General features: G+C 50.7%; 2 protein-coding genes across 2 annotated transcripts in view; both read right to left on the bottom strand.

Moving 5' to 3' along the window:
* LOC134042015 (serine/threonine-protein kinase pim-1-like) overlaps positions 1-3867 on the bottom strand; it is a 34621-nt gene extending 30754 nt beyond the window's left edge. Inside the window, exon 1 of the mRNA XM_062489089.1 lies at positions 3789-3867. Coding sequence (XP_062345073.1) covers positions 3789-3867 — 79 coding nt within the window. The remainder of the gene's footprint in view (positions 1-3788) is intronic.
* A 5005-nt stretch (positions 3868-8872) lies between these two features.
* Positions 8873-22820, bottom strand: part of LOC134042014 (serine/threonine-protein kinase pim-1-like) — a 38388-nt gene continuing 24440 nt past the window's right edge. Inside the window, exons 3-10 of the mRNA XM_062489088.1 lie at positions 22247-22381; positions 22109-22159; positions 21511-21880; positions 21146-21322; positions 20753-20871; positions 16101-16197; positions 9381-9573; positions 8873-8993 (exon numbers count right to left, since the gene is read on the bottom strand). Of these exons, the coding sequence (XP_062345072.1) occupies positions 8873-8993; positions 9381-9573; positions 16101-16197; positions 20753-20871; positions 21146-21322; positions 21511-21880; positions 22109-22159; positions 22247-22381 (1263 nt within the window). The remainder of the gene's footprint in view (positions 8994-9380; positions 9574-16100; positions 16198-20752; positions 20872-21145; positions 21323-21510; positions 21881-22108; positions 22160-22246; positions 22382-22820) is intronic.

Genomic DNA, 22820 nt, shown 5'->3' with positions numbered 1-22820 from the left:
ACCAGCGCTGTAGTTTGGATTATCAGGATGGACAAAAGCCCGAGCTTAGGCCTTTACCTCTACTTTATTCAGCTCAACTTTCCAATGCATCTCTAAAAACCGACTACGGCAAGACAACCAAGCTGGAGGAACTCAAAAGTGGATTTGGTGCTCATTCCCGGACAGGCTATTGACCAAAGAGCCCAGTTGTGCTGGCTGAGGCAGGAGGCACACTTTGTGCTTCTTTTGCAAGGAAATAACTATATGGGAAAAAGCTGCCACAGAGCAGACTTACCTGAGGAGTTGCATGGGACACTGCCTTCCTCTTGGATGATGGGCATAGTGGGCAGTAAGGGCATCTTGTCCTGCTTCCTCAAGACCTTCTTCTTCAAGGCATTACCAGGGTGTTTTCTCTGCACACTGGAAGCTGTGCCATTGACAGCTGCTTGGCTGAGGCCTGCAGGGACCAAAGAGGAGCTTGTAAGTGGAGGGTGCTGGACAGGGTCACTATGGAAAGGGCCAGAAAATTTGCTGGAGCTGGGTAACATCTCTGTGTTATCCCAAAGAACTTCAAGTAGAACACTGGCACGCTAGTATGGGACAAGGATCATACAATCACCCAGGAAAACCTACAACAATTTTGGTGGGAAGGCCCCTTTAACCACCATCTAGTCCAACCCCTGGGAAACGGAACATCTTCATCTGGATCGGGTTCCTCAGAGCCCCATGTAAACTGGCCTTGAACACCTTCATAGATAAATCAACAACAGCTTCTCTGGAAAAATCCTTGCAGCATTTCATTACCTTCATTATAAAATAAATTCTACCTAATATCTAATCTAAATCTACCTTCTTCCAGTTTAAAAATCAAACTGCAGTGATGCTTCCCCTAAGAAACAAGGAGAAGCCAGTGTTGCTATGCTTTCGTTTTCCTGTTTCAGAGGCAGGCTGGGCAAGTTCCCAAAAGAAAGTGCAGATAAGCTTGGGTGGTGCCCTGGGGCTGAGTGCTGCCCCCGAAGGTCCCTGCTGCCGCCCTCGGGGCAGCGCACACAGCGCTGCAGCCAGAGCCCCTCAGCCGGGATTCACTGGGGAATGCTGCTTGCTCCTGGGGCTACAACAGAAGCACTGCCTCAGGGCTTCAGCACAGCTCTACAGTGCCAGCTCCTTGGAGGGGAGTGGCTCGAGAAGGATCTCTGGTCTTTTCATCAGAAGGTGCTGAATTTGGTTTCTTCCAGGTTGCACCTTGGTGGAAAAGCATTCTTCTGCATTCACATTGCCTGGAAGCTGCTCTTCAGAACAGAGTCTGAAGGGCAGGCGACTTTCCAAGACTGAATTTTCTACTCTGAAAGATTTTAGAGGTGAAGGTGGGAAGCTGATACTCTGTTACTAAGTGAGGCCATGGGCAAGACAATTAATGCCTCTGTGTTTTTCTCTGCAAAATGGAAATCATTCCTATGCAGGTTTCCACTCAGATGCAAGTGCAACAGCCCCCCAGTCTGATTGCAACACTGTGCAGAGGGTAAGGAAGAGCTCAAAAAGGACCAGCAGTGTAGACACCACTTACTTGCTTCAGCTGCATCCCTGGGCTCAACTCTCAGTGGAGGCAGCTTTAAGGATGATAAAATTTCATTCCTCTTCTTCATCTCATTCTCAAAAAGCTCCACATCCTTTGGTTCTAAGTTCTTCTCAGCCAACATGCACAATGCAGCACGGATCTGGTTGCAATGGAAATACATCACAGACTGTAAGCAGAGACACACACAGACCAGGCACAACCTCTCACTGGGAGCGGAGTCCACACAGTGCTACAGACATTAATCCAGCTCCATATCCATTCCAATAGTTTCAGGAGAATGTCTCCCATCCTCACCTTGGTAATTACACACAGTGAGGTGGAACACTTTAGTTCCACAGCTTTACTCTGCTCCAACTGCAACCTGTGACAGGAAGCCCTGCTTGAAGCATGAAAGTCATAGGAATGCTCCAAGACAAAGGAAGAGCTCACATGAGCAATGAGCATGCAGTTCAGTTCCTACAGGCCAGGGCAGGAGAATAAAAGCCATGTGCAATATGCAGCAAGGACGGGTAATTAGCTGATGCTTAACACTCATGGCCAGGAAGTGCAGCTGTTTGTCACTTCCTGGCTTCTGAAGGACTCAGCTCTGGAAGACTCTCAACGACTTGGTCTCTGAGACCGGGAGACCAAAAGGAGGAGGGAGTCATGTGAAAACAATTTGGAGGAACATGGATATTAAGGAGCAGAAAATGTGAGAATGAGAGGGCTGTGAGATACAGCCAGAAAGGTAACCAGGAGACATCAAACTGTCCCGTTTTATTTTGCAGCCTTGCTTATACTCAACGTTAGCATCTTTGCTTCTCTGCTTCTGAGGGTGCCCTTTGCCCACATTCACTGGTTTGCAGTTTGCTCTGCCAATCAGAACTTCTCTAAAGTGCTCTTTGCACATAAAGAATGCCTCAGGCATGTCCTTGGCACCATCCCCAAAGCACTGACTTTGGCACCTCTGGAAACAGCCAAGCAATTGCTCAGTAGCCGTCAAATATATTCCCAAGACAATCCCCAACCCCCAAGAGTGGAGGATCATGGTTTTCAGAGGCATTTTGGGCCAAGCACTAAACAGCCACTGGAATGGAAGTCTGCTCATCCCTGTTCTTATCCCTTACCTTTCCAAAGCCCTCTCTCAGGTCTCTGTCACTTGTTAGACCAGGACTGGTGGGATGATCCATCTCCTTGAGCTGGCTCAGTGGGAGGCCTGGTACTGGAAGCAAAGGTTCCTGTAAATCTCTGGCACACTTCAATTGCCCAAAAATGTCATGCTTGGCAACAGGCAAGACAGGTTCCAGATTACAGAGCTCTAACAGGGCACAGAGATGGTGCATGAGAGCAGCAAGCTACATATGCCTAGACCCTCTCCCAGTGGATGGGCTCCTGGAAGGAGACATGACATTACTCTGTGGGCCAGCAGACTGAAACCTGCTGCCTCAGCCCCTGGTTGCTGGAGAGCCTCTGTGTTTGATAGAGAAGGGCAGAGATGGAGATTGCTCTTGACAGAGATTCTTATCTGCCCTTATGCTGATTTTAGTAAACATCTTCTTTCTGGTTCCTAAAAGTAGTCCTGGGTTCTAATACCTGTATACATTCAGATCAACTTTTTCTTCACTTTGTTGGAATATTTCAGTGGACAATAAAGAAAAACTTAGGATTACAGGAGGGGTACCCTAATGAAAATTGTGCCCTTGACACTAGATTATTCATTTTCCCCAAAGAATTTTCTGTCTAAACTGTATGGGCTCTGGCACTTTCAGGCCAGCCTGACAGAACGCTGATTTTTCTGAATGCAAGTAAGAACAATGTAACTCATTCTGCAACACTCTCCAACACAGCTGATAAAATTCAGACACTTTTTCAGTCTTTGACAGCAGGGAGCCCAGAGCCCTGTGCTTCCCAGCAATGGCTCAGCTACACATGCAGCCTCCTGCTCCTCTCCCTGCCCCACAGCTCAGCAGCCCTACAGCTCCACGGGGCACTGGCAGCAGCACAGCTCATGGCAGGGGGCACCTGCAGGGCACAACTGCTCCCTGGCAATGTGCACAGGCTCTCCAGGCTGGCACAAGACCCTTCCTCCCACCAGAGAGCGGCCCAGCTCCCACCTTACCTCTGTGGGAAGCTGAGCCATGCTGGTCCGTCCCCTTGTCCTCCTCCCTGGCAGTGACCCTGGGGACAGCGCTGCTCAGCTGCCTCTGCCGGGGCTCCTGGGCCAAGGCCCCCTGAGCCGGCCGGGAGCCCACACCTCCATTCCCAACGCCGGGGTTCCGCACATAGGTCTGCATGCCAAACACGTCAGCGAGTTTCCTTGGGAACAGAGGCATCCCAGGTCCTATCACACACCAAGAGCTCTTTGCCTTCATTCTCTGCGTTTCTGTTGTAGACTCAGAAGAAGCTGTAGACAGGTACAAGAGAAGAAGCGAGTTAATTGAACTCACTCCTTTACAATCAACCCATCTAAAGAGTGGGGAATTCAAAGAGCACTTCAGCTACTGACATGATTAGTTGTTTTTTTTATTTTTCATGAAACTAATGTCTAACTAACTTGAATTTCTCTGAACAATGTGGATCTGGCAAGCCAGGAGAGATGGGTTCTATGACTTGATGTGCTGCTCGTTGTCTCCACACTACTACAGGATTCCTTTCCTTCCAAAGAGTTGGAAACTCACAGTAGTCTCTAGAATTTGACACTATCTAGGAAGCGATTGTTTTCAAAAGTAGATTTCAGGTTATTGTTTCTGTAACTCCCAATCAGTTCTAGGCTGGGTTTTTTATTCTGGGGATCTTTTTAATTCCTCTTTGTAACAAAGGAAGTGGTGGTACACAATCAAGATCACTACATGTTACATGCAAAAAGGGCTTTGCTTTCCCAATTACACGTCCCCAGTATTCTGCAAGCCCATAGTTATAGGGAATAAAGTGGTCATCCAGAAGTTTCTCTTTTGCTCTACTTCACTCTTTGATCGGTTTATTCCTTGCTTTCTTTCCTGCACAGATACCTAAGCCCAACATAAACATGACCTGCCTCAAAACATTTCTGATCATGGCTGACACTGACAACTGAAGGTTTTCAAAATGGAAATAGCAGAGGGCAGGACATTCTGAAATACTCTTCAACAGAGCTGTTAGATATAAGGCAACTAATCATTTTTACGTGGCTAAACATGGGGTAAAATCATGTAGCAGCCAAGCAATAAGAGTGGAATAACATTCTTTAAACTGGGTTGATTTCTCCTGTAGAATGTTCTACTGAGTTATAAAAGAAAGGCAGGTAAGGTTTAATGACATAGCTCGTTTCTAGTCCAGAGTAAATCCAACAAAACTGTCACCTTACTTACTGAGCAATACTTCTCCCTAGCTGCATTAAGCATTCCAGCTGCATATCACCAACAAAGGAGTCATTCCAAAGGGGCACTACCCAGGATTTGGCAGAACTAACCCTACGCAAAGGGACCTGGCATCTGATCCCTTTTTCTGTATCAGCAAAAGTCTTTCTTCAAATTTCATCTCTCCTATCATTACCTGCCCAGTGATGGCAAAGGAACAACAACAACAGGCTTTGATGGAGGCTTTCAACTCAAAGGCATTGGCTGGCACAGACGCACCAGAGACCGCATTTTGTCTGGCACAATTCTACTTGTCAGGGATCAGGCAAGGCAGGGACAGGGGGACAAGGCAGAAGGCATCTCCTCCCCCAGCCTCAGCCTGCAACACTGACACAGGCAGAGAGAGTCAGGGAAGAGATTTGTCATGATGAACTTGCCATAGGTGGCTTTGGGCTTGTGCTGTCATAGGATGACAAACTCAGACCCTGCATAGGCTGCATCCATTTGGAAGTTTCCATGACCATGATTGCAATTTCAAAAGGAATTTCTATAGCAGGACGTTTCCATATTTCCCCCAAAGCAAAATCAGGTCATGACCATCAATCTCCTATGGATCTGAAAGGTTTCAGCTGAATATCTGCCCCAAGGACAGGTTTTTTCACTTTACTGGGCAAGAGAAATGAGTGGGAATATTTCTAATTTCCAGAAAAATGCATAATTTTTTTCTACAAATTGTGACATGAGAAACACTGCATGGAGATAAAAGGCATGTGAAGGATGGAGACGAATGCTTCTGTTTCCTGCACTGCACTTCCAGGATCCCAAGGTCCCACTGCAGCTCCTCCCACTCAAGAATTCACAATGCAGGAATTCTCACTGCACCACTACAGCACACTCCCAGTGACTGCACTCCAGGAGAGTCCACTGAGCCCATCAAGGAGTGAAACAAATTTAAAGAAATTCTGAAAGGAATGGTGTTTAATAAACCTTTCAAAAGGTCACCTCCGAGTCTAGATTCCAATAGCCATTTTAAGACAGACATGCCCTGTACCTACATGCATGTTCAGACTTCTTCTCTTTGATGCTGCTGCTTGATCGTGGCCTGGAGAAAATGGAAAACACAAGAACATATGAGGAGGGAGAAAGAGAAGGGAAGGAACAGGTGTAGCAATCCTTCCTTGCTTGGTCCCTCTGATGAAGGAGAAAATGCAACACATCAAGCCAACAAGATGCAAAGCTCATTAATTGTCCTTAAGCATTCAGTTGCTGCAGCCAGGCAGAGCTGGCCAAGCTCCAGCTGAAACTCAGCAGTCATTCCTCAACTTGCATCATAACTCCCCAGTTCAGCTGACTTTCCTTTTGGAGCCAAGGGGCTCCTACAGCCTCCCTCAAGCAGCAGGAGCTGCTAAGCTGAGACACAAGTCTGCATGGAGGGCAGCTACTTTGGTTCTGCTGACAAAGCTTGACTTTGCCTGCTTGTGGCTTTCACTGGTACCAGTCTCGTGCTACATGTGGTCCGAACACGGCAGTATCCTGAGAAGGATATTCCACCTCATGGCTGTCTCAAGAAGGAAAAGCCTTTTTCCAACTCAACTGCTAGGCAAGGGTATTCACATTGCACTTTCAATGCACTACCAAAGCTTTCCAGTTGGAATGACATTTTTGTGACTCCTTCATTATTGCTGTCCTTCAGATAAGCTACATTGACAGCTACATTTTCTCACATATATACAAGCCAATATCTTCCCATCAGGTACAGTACTATAGCTCTTCTCTACCTCCTTGCCCTCTCTGTTTTAATCCCAGACCTAAATATTAAACATTGATAGGATTTTACATCTATACCCAGAAAATATAGCTGGGTTCTCAATTCACAGTGTCGTCCCAGGCACAGAGAAATTATGCCTGACATTTACAGAAGCAGCACGTAAAGACAGAGACACCCCTCCAGCATCCAATATTTGGCCAAACAGAGTTTTCCGGTGCTGAAGTTGCCAGTCAAGGATCACAGTATTCAAAGATCTGCAGGATCCAGAGGCATGCAATACAGCTCCCAAATGACACCACAAACATTACAGAGGGAATCAATACCAAGCCCAGCAGAGGACCCATCTTCAGATGCTTTTAAGCCCTGCCTCCTCTTCCCCACCACCACCACCTCTGCTCTTGGGACACATGGTGTGGGGTTTGACATGGAGCTGGATCATCACGAATGGGCCAAATGGTGAATACACAGAGGTTTGCCTAAATACATGGGAGACAGCTGACTGTGCAAAGGAACCTCACAAGATGGCAAGAGGGAGCTGAACAGCAGAGTGGAGCAGCAGACACCTTGGCTTACCTCATCTCCTGGGACTCTTGGACATCCAGCTGCACAGAGCTGAGCAGAGACCCTGCAGCACTGCCAACACTGGGACTGACTGCCTTGGGTATAGGGGGGATCAAAGGCAGTCCCAATGACCCCTTCTTCATATCCCCACCTCTGGGATACAGCAAGGATGCCTGGAAAGAGTGGTACAGAGTGCTCAGATGAAGCATTCAGCCCTTCCTCACTGATGGCTGAAGACATTTAGCCATGCTTTTAACTGGGACCTGGCAGGAAAAGACCAGTCAAACTGCTGGAGTAGCTTGGCCTAGCATGGGGAATGAAAAGGCAAGTGGCGAGGGCGTGCTCATGCCCTAGACTTGCCAACTCTCTCCTTGGGCTCAGTTCACTGCAAGTGTGGCTATGATCCCAGCTGGAATCCACATGTTTGGTATCACCATGTTCTGCAGTGCCACGGCCTCTACTGGCCTTTGGGATGGTATGGGAACAGGTTCAGATCACTGTTCTCTCCCTGCCTCTTAGGCACCTCACAGCCAGTGCTGATCTCCAGCCAAGTCCCCACAAAGCCATTCTGCAGGATGTCAGAACCTGCTTTTCTCAAGCCCCTCAATTCTTCTGCTGCTGCCCTTCCCTCTTACAGTTGCCCAGCAGCCTTTCAGCCCAGAAGCTGCTGAGCTCTCGCGATGCTCCGTGCTCTCCAGCTCCCACACCTCCATCATCTCAGGCTCACTGGCATTTAGGAAGTTCAGCAGAGCTCCCTGCCCTGCTGCTCTCTGGAAGGTCTCTGCCTGCCCAAATTTCTCCAGGGCCCCCATGCCATGGCCAGGAAGGGAGGTGGAGGCAGTGGAGACAGATGAACGCCCTTCCTCAGTATCCCATCATTTCTGGAACAACTAAAGGACCAAATCAGGACCTGTTTGAACTGCAGTGGAAGGATTAGATCCTGTCAGGAATACATTGGGCCCTTCCTCAGCAAGGCTGGAATCAAGTACATCAGCCTTTGATTGGACATTCTGTTTGCCAATGCTGTTGCTCATTTGCCTCCTCCTGCACCCCATGGCAAACCCAAAACAACTGCAGGTGCTGGCCCTGCTGCAAAGGCAATCGTGTGCCTGGGCTTTGAGCTGCTCTCCCCATGGCCACCTCCCATCCCTTCTCTCTGGACAAAGCCATGCCAGAGCACACAGCTGCCCAGAAGCTGACGAAATCTAGAAATAGCATCAGAGACAACTGTGTAGAAGGCCATGGCTGTACAACTCAAAAGCTGAGACCACCTGGAACTGACTTTGTAGCACTGCCTGTTCTAGCAAACAACTTCTTCCTTCCCAGCCAGCCAGAGTTGACAGAATAAAAACACCAAGGCTTAGACATGGTTCAAAGTTACCCTTACGTTACTAAATGCAGAAGGATGGTTTCCCTTTTGGGCAACTTTTGCTGCCCTGACTTGCTTTTGGTGTTTTCTCAGCCATATGACAGAGGAAAAGCCATGACAGAACCCAGAAACCATTCAAAGACCTCTCCTGCTATTGGTACATGCTGAGGATTGTGAAGTCTGCACTACACACTCATTGCAAAGACAGCCTGAAGTGCAGTGTCCAGCTGAGCTCTTCCTTGGCTGAGCTGCCTCCATGGGCTTAGCCCACAGGAAAAGCTCTCAGACTCCCTCCTGTTGATGCTTTAAGTTTTAGCTTTCACTTTCCTCAGATTCTGTGCTGACTTGGTGTGGGACTCTGAACTTCGTATTAAGTGTTGGTAGGTTCTCTTCTCAGGGCAGTTAGACACAGCAATCTTTTTCCAGCTTAAGAATCAAGGACAACCATTACCCAAAAATCATAAACAATGGGAAAGCACCGGGAGTGGACCAGAAGGATGGGACTTGGTGACCTGAAGCTGTAACTGGACAATTAACCCCTACTATATAAGTTGACCAAAGGTTATAAAAGTGTAAAAATTCATGAGCGGGATCCATCTTGGATCCCTCCTGGGTGTAGCCCGGGCCAGGCTCTTGTACTGCCCAAGGTGTATCCTTTTAAGGCCTCTTAATTATCACCTACTGTATTCCTTTAACTATGCGTGGTCTCTCTTCCAGATCAGCCTCTCTAGGAATCACTACAGTGCAGAAACTGAAAATCTATCACACAGGACTTAGCTTGGTATCCTTACCTCACCCCCTTTTCCCTCTGACCTCAGCTCCGGGCTGTTTCTACTGATATCTTTGTAGCCAGTGCCATCTTTCCCTTTCTCTTCCTCTCCGTTGCACATTATGATTGGCTTGCAGGAAGGAGAGCCCTTCCGGATGGGAGGCAACGGCTTGGAGGGAAGGAGCATAGAGGGAGGTGACCCAGAAAGATTCTCGGCAATAAAGTCACCACTCAGGCCTGCAAAGTGGGAAAACAAAATGTAACAGAGGCTGCAATGTAAACCTAAAACATCAGAAGCTCCATGTTTCATGGGACACATTTCCTGGAAACTTTCCTGGAAACTTGCTGCACAGGGAAACATGCACCTGACAGCAGCCACCTGAGGCAGGCCACAGGATACCCTGAGCCACTTCCACAGATCTCCCAGGGGAACTCCCTGGCCGCTGGGCTGCCCTGGGACAGCAGGGAGCCCAGAGCCCTGTGCTTCCCAGCAATGGCTCAGCTGCACATGCAGCCTCCTGCTCCTCTCCCTGCCCCACAGCTCAGCAGCCCCACAGCTCCACGGGGCACTGGCAGCAGCACAGCTCATGGCAGGGGGCACCTGCAGGGCACAACTGCTCCCTGGCAATGTGCACAGGCTCTCCAGGCTGGCACAAGACCCTTCCTCCCACCAGAGAGTGGCCCAGCTCCCACCTTACCTCTGCGGGAGGCTGAGCCAGGCTCACGAGGGAAAAAGTGAGTTAGGTGAACTCCCACCTTTACAAACAATCATCTAATTGATGAGGAATACACGGGAGTTTTGAATTAATCAGAAAATCACTTTGTGGTTTTTTGTTGTTGTTGATGTTTTTTCCATGAAACTACCATCACTGTAATTCCTCTGAACGGTATGGAGCTGGCAAGCCAGGAGAGAGAGCTTCTACTCCTTTCCTTATGTATTACTCATTGCCCATCAAGTACTTTGGGATCCCTTTCCTTCCAAACAGTTGGCAAACCACAGTGATCACAAGTATTTGACAATTACACCTAGGAAGTAGTTGTTTTCAGATGCTAGTTTTCAGGGCCTTTGTTTCTCTAAGTCCCACTCGGTTCTGGGTTGGGTTTTCTTGGTTGCTTTTATTTTGCTTTACAACAAAGGAAGTGATGGTACAAGAACAATGGCACCCCATGTTACAAGTAAAGGAAGCTTTGCGCTCCCCATTACATATCCTCAGTATTCAAGGAGCCCAAATCTTTAGGGAACAAATTAGCTTTCAAACGTTCCACTTCTGCTCAAATACTTGTCCCGTGGGTTTTATTCCCTGCTTTCTTTCCTGCAGACACACCCAAATCCAGTATAAACAAGACCTGCATCAAAACATTTCTCATCATGGCAGTTAAAAGCAATTCAAACTTTCCTTGATGGAAATGGAAGACGGCAGATCATAAAAAGAAGAACATCCTTAAACGAATCTTTTATTTATCCATAGAGAATGTACAGGTCAATTTATGAAAGCACAACAGGTAATATTTCATGAAATTGCACATTTCTAGTCCAAAATGAATCCAGCAAAAACATCACCTTACTTACTGAGCAATACTTCTCCCTAGCTGCATTAAGCATTCCAGCTGCATATCACCAATTAAGGAGTCATTCCAAAGGGGCAAAACCCAGGATTTCTCAGAAATAACCCAGAGCAAAGGGACCTGGAAATCTCATCTGCTTTCTTCATCAGCTAATTATGTCTTCAAATTTCATCTCTCCTATCGTGACATGCTCCAAAATGGCAAAGGAACAACAACAACAGGCATTGATGGAGGCTTTCAACTCAAAGGCATTGGCTGGCACAGATGCACCAGAGACCGCAGTTTGTCTGGCACAATTCTACTTGTCAGGGATCAGGCAAGGCAGGGACAGAGGGACAAGGCAGAAGGCATCTCCTCCCCCAGCCTCAGCCTGCAACACTGACACAGGCAGAGGCAGTGGGGCAAGAGATTTGTCATTGTGAACATTCCACAGGTGGCTCTGGGCTTGTGCTGTCATAGGACGACAAACTCAGACCCTGCATAGGCTGCATCCCTTTGGAAGTTTCCATCTCCATAACTGGAAAATTCAAAAGGACTTTCTCTCACAGAAGGTTTCCCCTCTTTCTCCCAGAGCAAAACCAGGCAATGGCTTTGATAGTCCATGACTCTCTTTCAGATGTCAAAGGTTTCAGTTCAGAATCTGCCTCAAGGAAATGTTATCTCCTTCAAGGGCAGGAGGATGGATTGAGAGGATTTCTAATTTCCTGATAAATGCCTTCTTCTTCTCTGCTAATTCTGACATGAGAAAGACTGCATGGAGATAAAAGGCGTGTGCTGGATGGACTTTTCCTGCACTGCACTTCCAGGGCCCCAAGGTCCCAATCCAGCTCTTGCCACTCAAGATTCACAATACAGGAATTTTCACTACACCACTGCAGCACACTCCCAGTGACTGGGCTCTGGGATAGTCCACTGAGCCCATCAAATAATTCAAATCAGTTTAAAGAAATTTTTAAAAGAATGATTTTTAACAAAGCTTTCAAAATATCACCTCTAATTCAAGGTTCTAGTAGTAATTTTAAGACAGACATGCCCTGTACCTACCTGCATGTTCAGACTTCTTCACTCTGATGCTGCTGCTTGATCGTGGCCTTGAGAAAATGGAAAACACAAGAACATATGAGGAGGGAGAAAGAGAAGGGAAGGAACAGGTGTAGCAATCCTTCCTTGCTTGGTGCCTCTGATGAAGAAGAAAATGCAACACATCAAGCCAACAAGATGCAAAGCTCATTAATTGTCCTTAAGCATTCAGTTGCTGCAGCCAGGCAGAGCTGGCCAAGCTCCAGCTGAAACTCAGCAGTCATTCCTCAACTTGCACCATAACTCCCCAATTCTGCTGACTTTCCTTTTGGAGCCAAGGGGCTCCTACAGCCTCCCTCAAGCAGCAGGAGCTGCTAAGCTGAGACACGAGTCTGCATGGAGGGCAGCTACTTTGGTTCTGCTGACAAAGCTTGACTTTGCCTGCTTGTGGCTTTCACTGGTACCAGTCTCGTGCTACATGTGGTCCGAACACGGCAGTATCCTGAGAAGGATATTCCACCTCATGGCTGTCTCAAGAAGGAAAAGCCTTTTACCAACTCAACTGCTAGGCAAGGGTATTCACATTGCACTTTCAATGCACTACCAAAGCTTTCCAGTTGGAATGACATTTTTGTGACTCCTTCATTATTGCTGTCCTTCAGATAAGCTACATTGACAGCTACATTTTCTCATATATATTCAAGCCAATATCTTCCCATCAGGTACAGTACTATAGCTCTTCTCTACCTCCTTGCCCTCTCTGTTTTAATCCCAGACCTAAATATTAAACATTGATAGGATTTTACATCTATACCCGGAAAATATAGCTGGGTTCTCATTTCACAGTGTCGTCCCAGGCACAGAGAAATTATGCCTGACATTTACAGAAGCAGCACGTAAAGACAGAGACACCCCTCCAGCATCCAATATTTGGCCAAACAGAGTTTTCCAGGGCTGAAGTTGCCAGTCAAGGATCACAGTATTCAAAGATCTGCAGGATCCAGAGCTGTGCAATACAGCTCCCAAATGACACCACAAACATTACAGAGGGAATCAATACCAAGCCCAGCAGAGGACCCATCTTCAGATGCTTTTAAGCCCTGCCTCCTCTTCCCCACCACCACCACCTCTGCTCTTGGGACACATGGTGTGGGGTTTGACATGGAGCTGGATCATCACGGATGGGCCAAATGGTGAATACACAGAGGTTTGCCTAAATACATGGGAGAGAGCTGACTGTGCAAAGGAACCTCACAAGATGGCAAGAGGGAGCTGAACAGCAGAGTGGAGCAGCAGACACCTTGGCTTACCTCATCTCCTGGGACTCTTGGACATCCAGCTGCACAGAGCTGCGCAGAGACCCTGCAGCACTGCCAACACGGGGACTGACTGCCTTGGGTATAGGGGGGACCAAAGGCAGTCCCAATGACCCCTTCTTCATATCCCCACCTCTGGGATACAGCAAGGATGCCTGGAAAGAGTGGTACAAAGTGCTCAGATGAAGCATTCAGCCCTTCCTCACTGATGGCTGAAGACATTTAGCCATGCTTTAAAGTGGGACCTGGCAGGGAAAGACCAGTCAAACTGCTGGAGTAGCTTGGCCTAGCATGGGGAATGAAAAGGCAAGTGGTGAGGGCGTGCTCATGCCCTAGACTTGCCAACTCTCTCCTTGGGCTCAGTTCACTGCAAGTGTGGCTATGATCCCAGCTGGAATCCACATGTTTGGTATCAAGTTGTTCTGCGGTGCCACGGCCTCCACTGGCCTTTTGGATGGTATGGGAACAGGTTCAGATCACTGTTCTCTCCCTGCCTCTTAGGCACCTCACAGCCAGTGCTGATCTCCAGCCAAGTCCCCACAAAGCCATTCTGCAGGATGTCAGAACCTGCTTTTCTCAAGCCCCTCAATTCTTCTGCTGCTGCCCTTCCCTCTTACAGTTGCCCAGCAGCCTTTCAGCCCAGAAGCTGCTGAGCTCTCGCGATGCTCCGTGCTCTCCAGCTCCCACACCTCCATCATCTCAGGCTCACTGGCATTTAGGAAGTTCAGCAGAGCTCCCTGCCCTGCTGCTCTCTGGAAGGTCTCTGCCTGCCCAAATTTCTCCAGGGCCCCCATGCCATGGCCAGGAAGGGAGGTGGAGGCAGTGGAGACAGATGAACGCCCTTCCTCAGTATCCCATCATTTCTGGCACAACTAAAGGGCCAAATCAGGACCTGTTTGAACTGCAGTGGAAGGATTAGATCCTGTCAGGAATACATTGGGCCCTTCCTCAGCAAGGCTGGAATCAAGTACATCAGCCTTTGATTGGACATTCTGTTTGCCAATGCTGTTGCTCATTTGCCTCCTCCTGCACCCCATGGTAAACCCAAAACAACTGCAGGTGCTGGCCCTGCTGCAAAGGAAATTGTGTGCCTGGGCTTTGAGCTGCTCTCCCCATGGCCACCTCCCATCCCTTCCCTCTGGACAAAGCCATGCCAGAGCACACAGCTGCCCAGAAGCTGACGAAATCTAGAAATAGCATCAGAGACAACTGTGTACAAGGCCATGGCTGTACAACTCAAAAGCTGAGACCACCTGGAACTGACTTTGTAGCACTGCCTGTTCCAGCAAACTACTTTTTTCCTTAGCAAGCAGACACAGCTGATGGAATACATATCCCTGACACAGCCATGGTTCAAAAATACATGTAGGTTATAAAATCTAACATGCTTGCTTGGCCAGATTGGACAGCATAAGCAGCTTGGCCTGATTCTTGGGCTTTTCTCAGTCATAAGTCAGACAAGGAATTATGACAGAGCCCAGAAACCATTCAAAGACTTCTCCTGCCATTGATGCATGCTGAGGATGTGAAGTTTGCACTACACACCCATTGCAAAGGCAGCGTGTTCTCAGACACTTCCCAGAAGTGCAGTGTCCAGCTGAGCTCTTCCTTGGCCCAGCTGGTTCCATGTGCTCACACCACAGGAAAAGCTCTCTGAGCTCTGCTTACAGTGCAGAAAGTGAAAATCTATCACACAGGACTTAGCTCGGTCTCCTTACCATCTGTTCTTTTCCTTCTGAACTCAGCTCCCTGTTATTTCTAATTTTATCCTCGCAGCCGGTGCCGTTTTTCCCAGTCCCGTGCTCTCCTCTGGACACCGTGCTTGGCTTGGTGGAAGGAGAGTCCTTCTGGATGGGAGGCAATGGCTTGGAGGGAAGGAGCATAGAAGGATTTGCCAGGGAAAACTTCTTGGCAAGAGGGTAGCCAGTCAGGCCTGGAAAGTAGAGATATAAAACTGTAACAGAGGCTGCAATGCAAACCTAAAGCATCTGAAGCTCCATATTTCATAGAAGACATTTCCTGGAAACTTTCCTGGAAACTAGCTGCACAGGGAAACATGCACCTGACAGCAGCCACCTGAGGCAGGCCACAGGATCACACCCTGAGCCACTTCCACAGAGCTCCCAGGGGAACTTCCTGGCCTCTAGGCTGCTCTGGGACAGCAGGGAGCCCAGAGCCCTGTGCTTCCCAGCAATGGCTCAGCTGCACATGCAGCCTCCTGCTCCTCTCCCTGCCCCACAGCTCAGCAGCCCTACAGCTCCACGGGGCACTGGCAGCAGCACAGCTCATGGCAGGGGGCACCTGCAGGGCACAACTGCTCCCTGGCAATGTGCACAGGCTCTCCAGGCTGGCACAAGACCCTTCCTCCCACCAGAGAGCGGCCCAGCTCCCACCTTACCTCTGTGGGAGGCTGAGCCAGCCTCACAAGGGATGAACTCATTTAGGTGAAGTCCCATCTTTATCATAAACACGTCTAATGGGTGGGGCATTTGCAGGATTCTTGAACTTTGGAGAAAATTTCTTAGGTTTCATTTCTCAAGGACCTAGCCTGTGAACTATTCCTCTGAACACTATTGAGTTACCATGGCTGAACAGAAAGTTGGATGGCTCCAATGGGAAGAGGGGAAAAAAACTCCTTCTCTAGTGTGGCTTCTGTGAACACCCAATAAAGACCCACACAGCTGTGACTGCTGTTTCTGCAAACTACAAAGAGCTCTCAGCAAGCAGGCAGGACTTGCTGGCGTTTTCATAGCACCTTAATATCATTCTCAGTGTTAGACCCAATTAGCAAGCAGAGGAAGAACAGGAAATTTATCTGTTGTGAGACCTGACATTGGTGGCAAACAAAGGAACAGAACTTGCGTCTCATGACCGTGTCCAGTTTGTGGTCAGCTGTGGCCACAGTCCCTGTCCTGACTGAAAGTTTGAGTGATTTGGCTACTGTGAAAAGAAGAGGACGCTAATGACAAAACATAATGAGTAAGCTAATGAGAAAATGTTGTGATGCCAGGGCTGTCCTGGCAAGATCACCTGTAGCTCACAGCCACCAACTCTGACACAGAGCCAGAACTGACCACCATGGACCAATTTTCCCGGAAATCTGGTGGAATTTGTCTCCATTTGACTCGGGCCTTTCAGCTCCTTTCTATCCTCACCTTTTCCTTCCGTGGTCTTTCCTTTTCCAGTAAAATCCATCTTTGAACCCGTGCTTCTGTCTCGCAGAAGTACCTGGGGTTGAATTTGGGAACTGTCTCGGAGCAGACGGCGATAGGAGCCCGGTCCCCAGCCCTAGAACAAGGTGGGGTGACTCCAATCGCCAGCAGTCGGCACAGACAGGCAGAGCCAGACGTGTCTCCTGCCACTGTGTCCGTGTCAACCACAACCTTCACAGCCCCTTGCGGGGCTGCCCCTTTGTGACGCGCTGGCCCGTGGTTCTCTCGTTTCCATGGCCACAGAGCCCCCACCCCAGCTCCATCCCTTTCCCTTCCCTTCCCAAGGGCAGCCAGCCCTGGGCCCGGCCAGGCCAGGTCGGAGGGTTTGGCACTGTCTAGGAAGTAGCCGCTTTCCTAAGCTGCTTTTCAAGGCCTTTATTTCTGTAATTCCCACTCCGTTCTGCCTTGCAGCTTGTTGGTTGCGGATTTTGATTACTTCTCTTCACAACAAATAAAGTGGTGCCTTCCCCTCAGCAGCCCTGGGGATGTTCCTATGTGAAGCCATCTGTCTCACACGGTTTTAGACAATTTAAAACAGAACACTATGGATAAGCCGTCTCCTCTAAAGTGTTCCAACAATCCCGTTTCCAGCAAGAGGAAGTGAACAGTAAGAGATAAAGGTGGAAAAAAGGCCTGCCTCACCGCCCACACGGCCTGGGGGAGAGACAGCTGGGCCCCGATCTGGCAAGGGCCCCAACCTCGGCTGCTGGGCAAAGGAAAAGGAAAACCACCAGCCCACCACTAACACTACATACAGCAAACGCCAAAAAACAACCTTACAACCAAAAAACTCATCTCCGCTTTCTGGCCGGGCCCTACAATCCCAGCCCGGCCCCGGCGCAGCCTTAGAAGGCTCCTTATGGTAAAGAGCTCCGGCCGCCCCACCTAAAAACAATCACAGAACCCTCTCCTGCCCCGGCAAAATATTAACTTTTTCACTGCCCAAAATATGACTTTACAAATACTTTATTCTCTGTCCTGTGGAAAAAAAAACAGAGAACCAAAATGATAATATGTACAAAAACAGCACAAAAAACACCAAAATCAAAGTATGAGAAGAGTCAAGTCTCAGCTGAGGGAAGGAAGACATAGACTGAAATTCTTCCCTTTTTTTTATGCTATAGAAAAGAATCCGTTGTTTCCCTATAACACATAAAAAATATGGGGTGGATTAAAGATTCTAACTCTAGATGTAAGAAGAAGCGTTGGTGTTAAAATAAACCAATGTTAAAATTGCTGTAAGTGCCCTAGGTTTAAATAGTGAAAAAACCCCTGCTTCTCCCTAGGGAAGAAGAAGAAAAACACCCTCTATTTTTAAAAGTGGAGTAAGCTTTTGTTTCAACTATTATAATCCTTTAAGTGTGCCTCATAAGTTGATATGGTCCTCAGTATTAGTTATGAATTAAAATGTTAGTTGAGAAAAAAAATATTACATAATAACCAGATCTCTATCCTCCCTGACGGCTAAACACTAGAACAGCAAGACCACTTACAAATGGTTTCTTATGAAAAATCTCTATAGGCTGAAGAATCTCCTCTCTGAAAGAAACAAGTAAATGACTATTTTAGAAATGGTAAACTAACTGAGTTGTTCTTTGTATGCTGTCAATGCAAAAAAAACAAATGTGTGGAAAGAAGAAGAGTAGTCTGAAGTTTTATTCTAATTTTTCTTCTTCTTTTTTCCCCTATAGTTTCTGGTAATAAAGTTTGTCTTTGTATTATTTAAAGCTAAGCCTGTTTTATCTTCCTCCTAATCCTATCTCACAACTAAAAACATTCAAATTAACAATCCAAAACCACTACACTAAAGCAGTATCTCCACCCAAACTCAAACTGAACCCAAAACACCCCACTGTGGAGACCCTAAAAGGCATTCCCTAGTTAGGAAGACACGAGAGGCTTCTCTCATAGCAAGCCCTGTTCTGTCATGCCAATGTAGCCCTGTTCTGTTCCCTGGGCCAGCCCCCTGCCCTCTCCCTGTCTCTCAGTTTTTCGGTCACTCCCACCCTGTTTCCCTGTTGGCTCCCATGCCCTAACCCCACCTTTGTGCCACCCCCATGTCCCCTGGTAAGTGCTCCCTGATGCTCCCCCTGCCCAGGACACCCATCTGCTTCAACCTGGACCCTCACCCCGACGTTCCCCTTTGTCTTTGCCTCTGACCCTGGACTATCCACGCAGTGGCTGAAATAAACATCTCCGTGGATCCCATACAAAGGCCCTTGCTGCTCCTTTACCTGCAACCATCTTAACAGCTATCCAGGCTACAACACCTGGGGAGACAAAGGAGACAAGAAGGATGTCCCAGCTCCCAACATTTCCTTTATCCCTACAGTAGCTGTACTCCAATTACTGCATACGAGAGTTTTACTTGATCCCTTTAATGCCAAGGGACCATGAAGGACTTGAACCTTGTTCAAGTCCAGCCTTGCCTGCCTATTTTGGAGTGGAGGGCAAAGATGCAGACAACTTTGGGCGGGGGTAGAGCTGAAATTGCATTTTGCTGCTTCTGATTTCCTCCCTGCTTTTGCAGCAGAGGGACATCTTTGTCCCTGCAAACCACTCCCCTTTCCAAGTGAAATGTGGGCCTGGCTACCAACTCCAGGTTCTTGAAGAGACTGCTGCGGTTGGCAACAGGAATTGTTGCTGAACTTTTTGTGTTACTTAAACCCCCCCCACCAATTCCACCAAGTGGATGAGGAAAGAGGCAAAGAGATTTCGGTGGAAGAAGGGAGGCCAAAAGCTTGAAAAAAGGATGAAAGAAATGCTCCGATGATGATGATGATGTTAGTAACAAGAATGATTTATTTTTGGCAGCAAATGAACACCCGCTGCCGTCCAGCCCTCCCAGACTGGCAGGTCGAGCGGTGCCGTTTCCATGGCATGAGCTGCTGGTAGCCTGGGGACAGAAACCAGAAAGCCACGGTCAGTGGCAGCAGGCTCCTGTCCCCCCTGTCCCACCATAGCCTATACTCAGGCCAGGCTGCTGGCTGTGCTCAGAGCCCAAACCTCCCAGCCCATTCCCTCCTTGTTAGAGGAGAGCAGCATGGCAGGACACGCTCCACCTCTTCTGCTCAAGCATGGCACAACAACCTCCTCAGCAGCTGCAAGAGCGACATTCTCGTGTGCCTGCTGCCGTTTGCCCTAAGCCCTTCTGCCACCCGAGCTGTGGAACCGGGTACCCACCTCTGGAGACCTGCTGCCAGGAGAGGAGCCGATCCCACACAAGGTCCTCATCCTTTTGCAGGGGACATCCACACCGTGGACCCTCCCCGGGTAGCACCTGCATGGGATGCACTCCAGGGACGGTACCGGTGCTTCTCCATCTGGTCTGGACACAAGCTGCAATCTTTCTGGAAAAAACAAAGAACAATTGCATGAAAGTCATTTCAAAACAATACCTGGAAACAAGAAAAAGCACCAAAGGTTGTCACCGTTTCACAGGACTGGGGAAGGTCTGACCGCTCTTTATGATACTAAAATCTCTCCAGTGGTGGGGAAAAACCCTACCTTTCCCACCTGTATGCCCACCCCTTCCTCAAGGGCCTGCAAAGCAGAGCAGCTGGGCCATGGCTAAAGAACCCGTCCTCCTCTGCTGCTCCCCATCCACACGGATGGACGCTTATGTCAGGCCGGATGCCCCCACCCCAGCCTGTGCCATGCTGGCAGGAAGAAGCTGTCAGTGAGGCCAGGAGCCGGCTCCCCTTCCACAACATCCATCCCCTGCCCCACCAAAAAGCAGCTGAGCAGTTGGCAGAAAGATTAATATTGTCCACTGCCACCCCACGGGGAACCACCGGCACGTGGCCAGGCTGAGCCCTGCCATGCCTGGAGGCACGAGCGTCCCCCCACCCCTGCACCGCCTGGGGACTCATCTTGATTTCGTCAGGGTGCAGAGCGTGTCCTCTAGGAAGGGGCTGCAACCAAAGCCCATCAGCTTTGCCCTGCCAGTGGCCAGCTCGAGGACGGCGTTCTCCAGCTCTGCGCTGATCTCCAGAAGAACACGCCAGATGTGCCTTGGCTCGCGGGGACATCACGAGGCCATTGAGCTGCAGGGGGATGTTTCCCCTTTTCCACTCTGTGGCAACTTCACTGCACTGTGCCACAATTTCTCCAATAGGATGGGGAGCCCTGAGCCGCTCCCTCCACAAATCGCCGGGGACCTGAGGAAGCACCTCCTTGGCTGTGCTCTCTGCTCCATGCCAGGGCCACTGGGAAATGCTCTGGGGAATTCTTTGAGAGCCACGAGACACGAGCAGCTGCTGCTTGCGGGCATCCTGGATTCTACTGTGCAGAGGGATGGATCTCTGCTGTCTCCTGGGCCAGGTGGGGCTTCTGCACCCAAGAATGTTCTAAAAGGTCATCCAAGGATGGCCTGTCTGCAGGGTCCATGGATAAGCACCACCTGATCAGGTGCTGGCACTCTGCAGAGAGAAACCAGAAACTGCTGGTCAGCTCCTGTCCATGCTCTCCCAGATTTCACAGTGCCCACAGCACACTAAGAGTGCTCAGAGCTGTTCGCACAGCTTCCCATCCATCCTCTCTTCTGGAAGAGAGCAGCAGAGGTACACCTGCCACCTCGTCCAGCTCAGCCCAGGAGATAAACCTCCTCCCCAGCTGCAACAGCAGGACACTTATGTGCCACCTGCCCTCTCCCAAAGCCGTTCTTGCTCCCGTGCCTTGAAGGCCCATCCCCACCTTGAGACACCCGGGGCGGGAAGAAGAGCTGTCCCCGGACGATGTCCTCTCTGCTTTTGAAAGGAAGGTGCCTGCACACCAGCTGATAGAGCAGGATGCCCAGGGACCAGATGGTGGCTGGCTGGCCATGGTAGCGGCCAAAGAGGATCCACTCCGGTGGGTAGTACTCCCGCGTTCCTATGGCACACGGGCACAGCTCATCAGGCCAATGTTGATTGCTCCCTCCCAGCCACCTCCTGCCAAAATGCAACTTGGCTGCAGCCGGCTGAAGCAGCATTCCCCCTCCCTCCCTCCCTGTGTGTTCCACCTGGGGAAGCACAGGGGAGAAGCTCCACTGCCCGGCTGGGCCCCGGCTTTGGGCTCACCGGCCATCTGGGTGTAGAACGTGTCCTGCAGGATCGTGCCGCAGCCAAAGTCGATGAGCTTCGCCTCGCCGGTGGCCAGGTCAACGAGCACGTTCTCGGCCTTGATGTCGCGGTGCAGGACGCCGCGGCTGGTGCAGTGCCGCACGGCCCCCAGCACCTGCCGGAACAGCGCCCGCGCCACGGGCTCTGGCAGGAACCCCCCCGCGTGCAGCAGGTGCCAGAGGTCCTGACAGCGCTCCGGACGCTCCATGACCAGCGCGAAGCCGTCGGGCAGCTCGAACCAGTCCAGGAGCCGCACGATGCCGCGGAAGCCGGGCCACGACGCCATCCAGAGCAGCACCAGCTCCAGGGGCACAAGGGCGCCGTCGTGCTGCGGGGGAGCCGCCATGCCGTCAGCGGCGCCGATGCTGCGCTCGCCTTCGCCACCCCCTGCCCGGCGCCACCGCAGCTCCCATTGCCCATGGCCCGGGACGCTGCGCGGCCCCCGCTCGCTCCACGCTCGCTCCCATCGCAGCGTCCCGGCTCCCACCCGGCCGGGCCTGGCCTTACCCCGCCCGCCACGCCCCGCCGCCTGCTCCCGCTGGCCCCGCTCACTCACCAGCCGCGCCCACTCCAAGACGCGGTCCCGGGACACTCGCTTGATGGCCACCTGCAAGCCAAGGCGAGCGGAGGGCTCAGCTCGCCGCCCGCCGCTCGCCGCCCCACCTCCCCGCTCCGAGCCGGCCCCGTCTCTTACCGGGACGCCGTCGGCGAGCCGGGTCCCGGCGTAAACGCTGCCGAAGCCGCCGCTCCCCAGCAGCGGGCCCTCCCGGTACAGCTGCTCCAGGGGAGGCTTCTCCGCCCGTGCGGACGGCACCGCGCTCTCGGCATTCTGCCCGGGGGACCCGCCCGCCCCGGCCGCCACTGCTTCCCGAGCCGCCCCGGGCTCCGGCGCCTCGGGGCCGGCGGCCGAACTGCCGGGCGGCGAGGCTCGCTCGGGGGAATGCGCCGGCGGCGGGGCGGGAGCCGGGCGGCTGCGGGCCAGCTGTGGGCGGAACCGCGGGAGGGGCCTCGGTCGGGGCCGGGCCAGCGCCAGGGCCCGCGCCAGGCGGAGCCAAGAGACGCTGCTGCTCCACCACCGCCACCAGCGCAGCGAGGAGCTCGTCCACAGGCTCTTCAAAAGGTGCCACAGGCGGTACGGACTGAGCCCCGCGGAGGCGGCACCGCGGCGTGCCCGACAGGGGCGGGCAGGGGGCCGGCTCGCCCACGGCCGCCTTGCGGGGCACGGCATGAGCCGGGCTGGGAGAGGCGCAACAAGGAGGGGACTGAAC

This window comes from Cinclus cinclus, chromosome 3, assembly GCF_963662255.1.
Source record: "Cinclus cinclus chromosome 3, bCinCin1.1, whole genome shotgun sequence".
NCBI lineage: Eukaryota > Metazoa > Chordata > Aves > Passeriformes > Cinclidae > Cinclus > Cinclus cinclus.
Note: the sequence above shows the minus strand (reverse complement) of the source record. Positions and strands in the feature narration are given on the sequence as shown.